The following is a 12,361-nucleotide window of genomic DNA, read 5'->3' on the forward strand; positions in this document are numbered from 1 at the left end:
AAGGAAGAATGGGCAAGAATTTCAGTCTCTCGATGTACAAAACTGATAGAGACATACCCCAAGGGACTTGCAGCTGTAATCGCAGCAAAAGGTGGCGCAGCAAAGTATTAAGTTAAAGGGGCTGAATAATTTTGCGTGCCCCACTTTTGAATTTTTTGAATTTCTACAAAAATTTAAAATATGCAATAAATTTTGTTCAACTTCACAATTGTGTTCCACTTGTTGTTGATTCTTCACAAAAAAATTAACATTTGGTATCTTTATGTTTGAAGCATGATATGTGGGAAAAGGTTGAAAAGTTCCAGGCGGCAAATACTTTCGCAAGCTACTATAACAAAGTTCTTGGTAACACTGTTTTTGAAAAAAATAAAAAAGAGCATAAAAGCCGTCCCACCATTCGCAAGGTGACCTTATTCAGGACGGTCCTACACTGTCTAATATTAAAACCTTTCCAAGTGACCTGTGTGAATAAGGGCAGACAAAGGCCTAAGTCCCAACCTCAGCCCTCCGGAAGCCTAATACAGTGTGGAAAATAATTATTTCATACACTGCCAATTTAGCAAGTTTTCGCACCTATAAAGAATGGAGAGGTCTGTAATTTTATCGTAGGTACACTTCAACTGTGAGAGACAGAATCTAAAAATAAATAAACAAAAATCACATTGTCTGATTTTTAAATAATTAAATTGCATTTTATTGCATGAATTAAGTATTTAATCACCTACGAACCAGGAAGAATTCTGTCTCTCACAGACCTGTTAAATTTTCTTTAAGAAGCCCTCCTACTCTGCACTCATTACCTGTATTAATTGCACCTGTTTGAACTCGTTACCTGTATGAAAGACGCCTGTCTACACACTCGCTCACACTCCATCCTCTCCACCATGGCCAAGACCAAAAAGCTAAGGACACCAGGGACAAAATTGTAGACCTGCACAAGGCTGAGATGGGCTACAGGACAATATGCCCAAAAAAATTGAGCTTGGATTTAAGTCATTATACATGCAGCACATAAACACATGTTCACAAGAAGAAAAATAAACAGAAACCCTACCTTAACTAAATAAGTAAAGAGCAAAAGTGCGTTTAAATAATACAGGGTTCTTCGTAACTCTGACACATGGTAAGGTTTTTAATATTAGACAGCAAAGGACCATCTCACTCAGGGTCACCTTGCCTACGGTGGGATGGCTTTTATGCTATTTTTGGTCAAAAACAGTGTTACTGAGAACCCTGTGTTATTTAAAGTGAACCTGTCATTCGGCCAACACCTTTCAGGGATTGTATACAGTATTCTATAATGCCGTATATAAGCTCCCAACCCGACCTGGAAGAACTGAAAAATAACTTCTATTATACTTACCTGCAGGGCGCTCCAGTCCGATGGGTGTCGCTGGTCTTGGTCCGGCGCCTCCCATCTTCTCATGATCGCCACCTTCCTGCTTGCTTCTTGTGGATGACGCGACCCTGCATCATCCACACAGGCTCCCTGGCATCGTGCTCCTGCGCAGGTGTACTTCTCTGCCCTGGTGAGGGCAGAGCAAAGTACTGCAGTGTGCAGGTGCCGGAAAAAGTCAAAGAGCCCTGGCATCTGCGCACTGCAGTACTTTGCATATATGTATATTGATATGATATGCAATACATGTTTCCCCCTGGCGATACCATCCTCTCTAACCTCTAAGTAGAAGCTGCCTGAAGAATGGTCAGGTCACATCTTTTAGTTTCTTCATGGTTTTGAGAGCTTGAAGTGGTTAGAAGACGTCTAATATAATGGCACATAAGACAGAAAGTCGTTTTGACATTAGTGTGCACATCTTTATTTAATGTTTTATTGAGCTTTTTGGGGGATGATCCAAACGCAATCTATCTGAAATAGACGCCATGTGCATATTCCCAAAGACTGCTACTTTGTACAACATGTAAAATAAATATAGGAATTTTCAATGCTTGTTTTTATGAATAGACATTTGAACCTCTTTTTTTAATCTACTGTAGGTGGTAACTCTGCAATGGACAAAGCTACAAAAGCCATAACAAATAACGAAATAATTTCCATTTCCAAAAAGATAACAATGCTGGAAATGAAAGAGCTAAATGAAAGACAAAGAGCTGAACATTCTCAGAAAATGTATGAACATTTACGAATCACATTGAAACAAGTAGAGGAAAGAAATTTTGAACTTGAGTCCAAGTTTGCTGAGGCAAGTATAAATGTTATATATGTGGATTTATTGATTTTTGCATTGACCGTACTCCTAACCTTATGTATTTGTATTTGAAATTCCATATAAAATAACAGAGATTAATAGATGTAAGTTACTGTTGGTTATTGCCCATCTCCAGTTAAAATGAATCTGTTGGTAGGATCAACCCTCCTAAGCCATCTCTATGGGTCACATTTTTCTTATAAGTTAATGAGCTGTTCCAGGCTATAAGCCGGACACTTTTCCGCATGAGAATCTCTCTTTTGTTAATCTTTCAACGTGAGCTGGACCCACCCTCAGGGAAAAAAAACTAAGAAATGAAACAAATTCAATCTTTGGTGAGAGCAGAGGAGTCAATAGCCACTACCTTGGAGTCCCAAGCCTGACTGTTCCTATCTTATTAAGAGCCACCACACGAGTGTCAATCAGATTGATAGTAGAACCACAGTCAACAAAAGCGGTAGTTACCACGGGACTACCAGAAAGATCCAACTCCACCTGGAGAAGGATCTTAGAAAGCGAGGACAAAAGTACCTGGGAGTCTGGGCAACCTCCCCGATCGTTATCCAGAATAAGTGGTTTCGTGAAGTCTTCAACGATGACGTACTAGAAGGACAGTCTCTTTTCCAATGTCCAGATTCTCCACAATAGAAGCACAATTGCTTCTCGCTTCGGCGTCTCCTTTCTTTTTCCTTAAGCGTGATGGCGTCAATCTCCATAGACTCAGATATAGGACTGGCTCCCTTTCCACTGGTTAACAACTGGGTCTCAAATTGCATCACCCCTCTCACCCGCAGCCTGTGATCCATCCGGACGGCCTGGGTCATGGCGTCCTCCAGAGAATCAGCCGGAGGGTGAAGTGCCAGGGCATCTTTCAGACGTTCAGACAGCCCTCTACAGAACAATCCCCAGAGGGCGGCATCATTCAAAGATAAGTCAGCGGCCCAGCATCTGAACTCTGAATAGAACCACTCGGCCGAGTGCTTCCTCTGACACGCACTCATTACCATGTCCTCAGCCAGACGCACTCGATCAGGCTCATCGTAGATATGCCCCAGGGCCTCAAAAAATGCATCCACAGTCACTCTCTCAGGGGCCGTAGAAGAAAGGGAAAAAGCCCAAGCCTGAGGGGCTCCCCTAAGCAGAGACATAATGACTCCCACCCTCTGACTTTCATCCCCAGAAGAGTGGGGTCTTAATGAGAAAAAACAAGCTTACAACCCTCCTTTAAAAACTTTAAATCCCATCTTATCTCCAAAAAAAGGTATCTGGTAGCTTAACCGGAGATTCGTGGGAAACTATTGTAACATCCCGAGACCCTGCCCCCTGAGCACCAGACAAAGCCCCCTGCACAGTGTCAGCTATCCACGTTTATTTTCTGCAACATCTGAATGAAGTGCTCAACCTGCTCAGAAAGAGCGTACTTTGTATCCATAATAATGAAGGACCTACAAAAGCCCCCCTTTGTATTGGTCAGTTATAATGTCATGCACTCCACACGGTACTTACAGACTAGCGCAGTGCGAGTGCCCTGAATGGCAGATTCCGCGGTAGTTTAGGATCCCAGAGATGTGGAGTGGCGGTGGTGAAGAGATGTGCTTCAGGCGTTCAGGACTTGAAGCACGTGACCGCCGGGGGGAGTGGCCTGGATCGAAGACCACTACCGGAGCTCCAGAGAGCTATGCTCTGACGGGGAAAGAAGGAGAGCTGTTAGACAGGCGGGGGTAACAACTAGGGAATGACACAGTTACCAGAGGGGACAGTCAGTGACGTAATCGGGGCCAGGCCAGGGTCAGAACCATAGATATCATAGCGGTACCAGAAGAGAAAGACAGAGCGGGTAGTCAAAAAGTCTAGCAGGAGTCAATATGCCAAACAAACAAGCAAGCAAACAGTGCCGAGACAGAATACCATATCACAACAAAGGGACAAACCTGGTAAGAGCAAAAGAGCAGGCACAAAGCACAGGCACACGAGGGTCCGCACACTCATAGTTACATAGTTATTAAGGTTGAAGGAAGACTATATGTCCATCTAGTTCAACCCATAGCCTAACCTAACATGCCCTAACATGTTGATCCAGAGGAAGGCAAAAAAAACCCATGTGCAAAGAGTAAGCTCCACATTGGGGAAAAAAATTCCTTCCCGACTCCACATACGGCAATCAGACTAGTTCCCTGGATCAACGCCCTATCAAGGAATCTAGTGTATATACCCTGTAACATTATACTTTTCCAGAAAGGTATCCAGTCCCCTCTTAAATTTAAGTAATGAATCACTCATTACAACATCACACGGCAGAGAGTTCCATAGTCTCACTGCTCTTACAGTAAAGAATCCGTGTCTGTTATTATGCTTAAACCTTTTTTCCTCCAACCGCAGAGGATGCCCCCTTGTCCCTGTTTCAGGTCTATGATTAAAAAGATCATCAGAAAGGTCTTTGTACTGTCCCCTCATATATTTATACATTAAAATGAGATCACCCCTTAGTCTTCGTTTTTCCAAACTAAATAGCCCCAAGTGTAATAACCTATCTTGGTATTGCAGACCCCCCAGTCCTCTAATAACCTTGGTCGCTCTTCTCTGCACCCGCTCCAGTTCAGCTATGTCTTTCTTATACACCGGAGACCAGAACTGTGCACAGTATTCTAAGTGTGGTCGAACTAGTGACTTGTATAGAGGTAAAATTATATTCTCCTCATGAGCATCTATGCCTCTTTTAATGCATCCCATTATTTTATTTGCCTTTGTAGCAGCTGCCTGACACTGGCCACTGAATTTAAGTTTGTCATCCACCCATACACCCAGGTCTTTTTCATTGACGGTTTTGCCCAGAGTTTTAGAATTAAGCACATAATTATACATCTTATTACTTCTACCCAAGTGCATGACCTTACATTTATCCCCATTAAAGCTCATTTGCCATTTATCAGCCCAAGCTTCTAGTTTACATAAATCATCCTGTAATATAAAATTGTCCTCCTCTGTATTGATTACCCTGCAGAGATTAGTGTCATCTGCAAATATTGAAATTCTACTCTGAATGCCCCCTACAAGGTCATTAATAAATATGTTAAAAAGAAGAGGGCCCAATACTGACCCCTGTGGTACCCCACTGCTAACCGCTACCCAGTCCGAGTGTGCTCCATTAATAACCACCCTTTGTTTCCTATCCCTGAGCCAGCTCTCAACCCACTTGCACATATTTTCCCCTATCCCCATTATTCTCATTTTATGTATCAACCTTTTGTGTGGCACCGTATCAAAAGCTTTTGAAAAGTCCATATACACTACATCCACTGGGTTCCCTTGGTCCAATCCGGAACTTACCTCTTCATAGAAACTGATCAAATTAGTCTGACATGAACGGTCCCTAGTAAACCCGTGCTGATACTGGGTCATGAGGTTATTCCTCTTCAGATACTCCAGTATAGCGTCCCTTAGAATGCCCTCCAGGATTTTACCCACAGTAGAGGTTAAGCTTACTGGCCTATAGTTTCCGAGTTCAGTTTTTGTTCCCTTTTTGAATATTGGCACCACATTTGCTATACGCCAGTCCTGTGGCACAGACCCTGTTATTATGGAGTCTTTAAAGATTAAAAATAATGGTCTATCAATGACTGTACTTAATTCCTGCAGTACTCGAGGGTGTATCCCATCCGGGCCCGGAGATTTGTCAATTTTAGTGATTTTTAGACGCCGCCGCACTTCCTGCTGGGTTAAGCAGGTGACATTTAATTGGGAATTTTTATCACTAGACATTTTGTCTGCCATGGGATTTTCTTGTGTAAATACTGATGAAAAAAAGTCATTTAGCATATTGGCTTTTTCCTCATCCTCATCCACCATCTCACCCAGACTATTTTTAAGGGGGCCAACACTATCATTTTTTAGTTTCTTACTATTTATGTAGTTAAAGAATATTTTAGGATTATTTTTACTCTCTCTGGCAATGAGTCTCTCTGTCTCAATCTTTGCTGCCTTGATTTGCTTTTTACAGAATTTATTTAATTTTCTGTATTTATTTAATGCCTCCTCACTACCTACTTCCTTTAATTCTCTAAATGCTTTCTTTTTGTCCCTTATTGCGCCCCTTACAGCTCTATTTAGCCATATTGGTTTCCTCCTATTTCTAATATGTTTATTCCCATACGGTATATACTGTGCACAGGTCCTATCCAGGATGCTAATAAACGTCTCCCATTTTCTCTGTGTATTTTTGTGTCTCAGGATATCGTCCCAGTTAATTGCACCAAGATCCTCTCTCATCCGTTGGAAATTTGCCCTCCTGAAGTTTAGTGTCCTTGTAACCCCTCTACTACACATCTTTTTAAAGCATACATGAAAACTTATTATTTTGTGATCGCTATTTCCCAAGTAACCCCCAACCCTTATATTTGATATGCGGTCTGGCCTGTTGGTTAATATTAGGTCTAGCAGTGCCCCCCTTCTTGTTGGGTCCTGAACCAGTTGTGAAAGGTAATTGTCTCTCATAGTTGTCAAAAACTGATTACCTTTGCTGGAACTGCAGGTTTCTGTTCCCCAATCTATTTCAGGGTAGTTGAAGTCCCCCATAATAATGACTTCTCCTTGAGTCGCAGCTTCATCTATTTGCTTTACGAGGATATTCTCCATTGCTTCCATTATTTTTGGAGATTTATAACAAACCCCTATCAGTAATTTATTATTTTTTCCCCCTCCCCTTATCTCCACCCACAGGGATTCTACATTTTCATTAAATTCACCTATATTATCGCGCAGGATGGGTTTTAAGGATGATTTTACATATAGACACACCCCTCCCCCTCGCTTATCTGTACGGTCATTTCTGAACAGGCTATAGCCCTGCAAGTTAACAGCCCAGTCATGGCTCTCATCCAGCCACGTTTCAGATATCCCCACCATGTCATAATTATGCTCCAACAACATTAGTTCTAATTCGTCCATTTTGTTGGCGAGGCTTCTGGCATTAGTATACATGCACTTTATGTTCCTCTCTGTACTTCTATTTCTTAAATTATTAACTGTTCTGACCCCACCCCCCATGCCACCGCCACCCCCAACTTCCTTATTTGTGCCCAGGACTCTGTCTGCACTATCTTCCCCTCCTATAAAATGAATACCCTCCCCCCCAATTCCTAGTTTAAACACTCCTCCAACCTTCTAGCCATTCTCTCCCCCAGCACAGCTGCACCCTCCCCATTGAGGTGCAGCCCATCCCTAGCGTAGAGCCTGTAGCCAACTGAGAAGTCGGCCCAGTTCTGCAGGAACCCAAACCCCTCTTTCCTACACCAATTCTTGAGCCACTTATTAACCTCCCTAATCTCCCGTTGCCTCTCTGGCGTGGCACGTGGTACCGGCAGTATTTCGGAAAATACCACGTTGGAGGTCCTTGCTTTCAGCTTGCAGCCTAATTCCCTGAAATCATCTTTAAGGACCTTCCACCTACCTCTAACTTTGTCATTAGTGCCAATGTGCACCATGACCGCTGGATCCTCACCAGCCCCTCCCAATAATCTGTCCACCCGATCAGCGATGTGTCGGACTCGAGCGCCAGGTAGGCAGCACACCGTTCGACGATCCCTGTCTTTGTGACAGATTGCCCTATCTGTTCCCCTAATAATTGAGTCGCCCACTACCAGCACCTGTCTGGCCTGCCCTGCTCTCCTATTTCCCTCCTTACTGGAGCAGTCACTCCTCCGGCTTTCAGAGGACATGCCTGGCTGCAGCAGTGCTACCCCTGTACTGGCACCCCCCTCATCTGCCAACTTAGCAAACTTATTGGGGTGTTCGAGATCAGGACTAGCCTCCCTGGCACTCTTCCCTCTACCCCGCTTCCTAACTGTCACCCAGCTTGCTACTTCATTGTCCTGCAGCTCCATCCCACCATCCCCCCCCTCATCTGTCCCATTGAGCGTCTGCTCCGTGAGCAGAAGACTCCTCTCCATGTTGTCTATGGATCTCAGTGTTGCCAGCTGCACATTTAGAGTCAGAATCTGGGTTTCCAAATGCACAACGTGCTCACATCTCGCACAGCAGTATGCACAGCAGTATGCACTCTCGATCGGCTGCTCAAGGACTGAGCCGAGGGCGTAAGTATAACTGACAGGGAACCTAAGCCTGGTGTGGGTATATATGTCCCTCCCAGATCCAAAAGGAGGCCAAAATCACTTAACCCCATGAGGACCGAGAGAGACCATAACCATGACAGATTGCTTTACATTTACCCGTAGCAATCTCCTGTCTGGCCCTAGGTTTACATAAGATCTAACCTGCTCATCTTCCTCTGCTTACTGTCACTGAATGGAAACATTGATTCTTGAGGATGAAATGACGAGAAAGCAAATCGCTAATAAAACACAACAAGAAAATATCTAATAAAAAACAGCAATATCACGCAACCTGTGCTCCGTGCTGGAAAAAGTTTCTATCTTTTAGAGATGTGGACTCCGCTCTACGTCCATTTGTCCTATAGTCTTTAGTAAGTGGCCATATGCTCACAGATGAGTAATCTAATCCTGAAAGATTTTTCTGCTCTTTTTGTAAGTTTTACGTACCAAAGTAATGCAACTATAACTGTTAAACTGTATGGATGAGTCATTAAATCCATAAAAAAAGTGAATACAAATATTTTAAATGTGTAGTTGATGTACTTATACAGTCATAAAGGCTTTGCAGAAGGTGCAAAGCCAGACAAATTGAGGATGGTCATCCATAGACCCCTGAAAGGCAACAAGTGGCTGTCCTCTTTAAAATATTGAATATTACAAACACTTTATGTGCTGCTGTCATCTGGTGGTGTGGAAAAGTGTAAGCTAAGCCAGGCTTTGTTAATTTTAAGATCGTAAGTGTGTCTGCGTTCTCTTTTGGCAGGCAAAAGCTCCTGTCTGTTATGACCCCCCTCCCCTCCGGTGGCACTGAAAACCTGCTCAAACAAGATGCTAATGGCAGGGCAGCACAACACCTCCAAGGTATAGAGGGACAGCTCATGCCAGGTGTCCAGCTTTGAGACCCAATAGTTGAGATATGCAGAGGAATCAGGAAGTACGCTACTTTGGTCGGCTAGGTATTGCTTGATCATCTTTAAAAACTTTTCCCTCCTTGTCAAAAATGCCTATTCATCAGGTCATGGGAGCTTGGCTGGTGTCATGAACTTGGCCCACGTCTTTGACAATGTGTCCATGCCTCTGCTGTGTGTCTTCCTGACCTCTCCTCCTTGGTTAGGCAAGGAAGCTTGCCCCCTGCAGCTAGCGTTGTCTGATGGGATTTTTTTCAACATGTTTTGCATATGGCCTACCGGTATAGTACCATTTTAGAAGACCTCTCCACCTCAGGAAGAAGAGATGCAAAGTTTTCCTTGTATAGTGGGTTTAGCAGGGTGAACAACCAGTACTTTTTTTGGGGGGGCAAAAATGAATGAATGAAATGCGACGGTCACGGGAAACGCAACGGTACATAATGTCAGCCATATGTGCCAAGTTCCATACAGCCGATAGAAGAAAAAGAAAACATAACATGCCCACAGAATGGGAACACCTGTGACAGGTAAAAAACATACTTTGTTATCCAAAAACTACAACAAATTCACAATTCAAACAATTTTGAACAGGACACAGCAACAACAGTGTTAAAAACATTTAAAAACCATCAAAGATGCATGTGCTAGTCATGCCTTGTGTAATGGCAATGACAACCCACAAAACAACCCCTCACAGCATAATGGTATAATATGGCTCACTAAAAGGATAGATCAGATGATAGCAATATAATGCTACGCAAATTTAAGGCACGGTCAAATAAACATATGAAAAACCGTGCTTATTCACAGTACCATATTGGAAATAGAAAGGGGAGTTGACATTCCTTTTCTGATAGTAAGACAAAGAAAGAAACAGAAACCCAAATACTCAGACCGAAAGATGTGGGAATCCTCAAGTCCTGGATGGAGCCATAGAAGCTGGGAGGGAAGAGAGTGTGGGATAGACAACATTCCCATGTCTCCACCATAATGAAGACTCTCCATCTCCTCCTCCCTCTCTTCCTCCTCATTCCCATCTTCAGCCTATCCACGTACGAGGGACATGATGAAGGTTGTGTAGCTACTAGCCTCTGTTGCTCTAGCTGCCAGCCCCTGTTCCTCCTTTTCTTCCTCCTCAGCATCCACCTCATCATTGAGACTCAATCCACACTGAGCAGATGAGATGAGGCTGGGGTGGTTACAATCTCTTTGCGTTATGTCTTCCTCCATCCCCACCTTGTCCGCATGCAAAGCTTCATTTTTAATTGTGAGCAACAAAGGTTTAAGTAGTCACAGATGCCGGGTAGTTGGGCTGACTATGGCATCATCGCCGCTCAACATGTTTGTGGAGAACTCAGTCTTGGAGAACCACACAAATATCAGACATCCCTGCCCACTCTTGAGGTTTTATGTGCGGAGGCTGACCAGAATACCGATGGGCATGTTGTAGCTAGTACTCAACCACTGGCCTCTTCTGCTCACAAAGCCTTGCCACCATGTGCAGTGTGTAGTTCCAGTGCATGGTGACGTAGCACACCAGTCGTTGAGCTGCACTTTCACATTGGTAATGGTGTTTTGACATTGCATTCTGTGTCCCAGTCGGGGCATATGTCCGAAATCCCACTCAAAACTAAGTCAGAACACATGCACCGATGGGGTCACAGACTAATGGTCACCTCAGACCCGAACGTGAACTCTGCCAATTTTTCGAGAGTGAACACCTACAGAAGTTAGAAACTCAGACGCAGTCTACTACATCTGAGTGTCCACCTCTTGTAGGCATATACTCTCGAAAATGATGCATGACAGAGAGTACGTTCGCTCTGCTGTCACTGTTACGGTCCTGTCGGCGAATGTGTCCCTTTTTACGGCGGATTTCAGATATATGCCCCAACGGGAAACGGCACAATGTGAAAGCGCCTTAAGGCTTCATACTAAATACTGACTGTATGGCTGAACTTCAAGACGTACACCTCTACTGACCCAAAAGTAGAAGAAAAGTCAGCTCCAGTATAAACAAAACCATATAAATAAGCAGCAGAAGTTTTGGGATTCTGATTTGTAGAGATAAAACAAAATTGGAACTTTTCAGGCCAGTGGTATGTCTGGAGGAGGAAACATGAAGCATTTTCTAAAAATGGCACCCTGCCTACAGTAAGTCATGGCTGTGGCTCTGTGATGCTGTGGGACTGTTTTACTTGCTTTTGCACTGGAAACCTGCAGCATGTGGAGAGAAATATATAATCAATTAAGTATCAGGAAATGATAGGAGAAAACATCACGTCCTCTGTGAAGAAACTGATGCTTGGGTGTAAATGGACCTGCCAACAGTATAGTAATCCCAAGCATGCCTCTCAGTCCACCAAGACTTGATTTTCAGAAGATATACTGAAAGAACCTGGAGTGTCCATCAGTCGAACCACCATATGATTTGAAGAAGGCAGTATGTACATCCAAGAATATTAGTGAATTGGAAGCTATTGCCCATGAGGATTAGGCTAGGTTTCCTCAGAAACTCTGCTAGAAACTGGTGTCTGGCTATGCATAATGTTTTCCTCATGTCATAACAGCCAAAGTGTGCTTTACTAAGTACTGAACACTTTTGTCATGAATGGGATGAAGAATTCTGAGACTACAGTGGACATTTACAGGAATCTGTGAGAAGGATCCACCCTCCTAAGCCACCTACAGTGGGTACGGGAAGTATTTAGACCCCTTTACATTTTTCACTGTTTGTTTCATTGCAGCCATTTGGTAAAATGAAAAAAAAGTTTTATTTTTTTCTCATCAATGTACACTGCACCCCATCTTGACTGAAAAAAAACAAAAGTAGACATTTTTGCAAATTTATTAAAAATGAAAAACTATCACATGGTCCTAAGTATTCAGACCCTTTGCTCAGACACTCATATTTAAGTCACATGCTGTCCATTTCCTTGTGATCCTCCTTGAGATGGTTCTACTCCTTCATTGGAGTCCAGCTGTGTTTAATTAAACTGATAGGGCTTGATTTGGAAAGGTACACACCTGTCTATATAAGACCTCACAGCTCACAGTGCAGGTCAGACCAAATGAGAATCATGAGGTCAAAGGAACTGGCCAGGGAGCTCAGAGACAGAATTGTGGCAAGGCACAGATC

The 12,361-nt window shown here is 43.3% G+C and overlaps 1 protein-coding gene across 2 annotated transcripts in view; it reads left to right on the plus strand.

The window, feature by feature from the left end:
- The window catches only part of CEP290 (centrosomal protein 290), a 361,160-nt gene that overhangs the window by 134,700 nt on the left and 214,099 nt on the right, over positions 1–12,361 (plus strand). For both annotated transcript variants that reach the window (XM_069764386.1, XM_069764388.1), the window contains exon 27: positions 1,996–2,201. In XM_069764386.1, the coding sequence (XP_069620487.1) occupies positions 1,996–2,201 (206 nt within the window). The remainder of the gene's footprint in view (positions 1–1,995; positions 2,202–12,361) is intronic.

Source organism: Ranitomeya imitator, chromosome 4 (genome assembly GCF_032444005.1).
Source record: "Ranitomeya imitator isolate aRanImi1 chromosome 4, aRanImi1.pri, whole genome shotgun sequence".
Taxonomy (NCBI): Eukaryota; Metazoa; Chordata; class Amphibia; order Anura; family Dendrobatidae; genus Ranitomeya; species Ranitomeya imitator.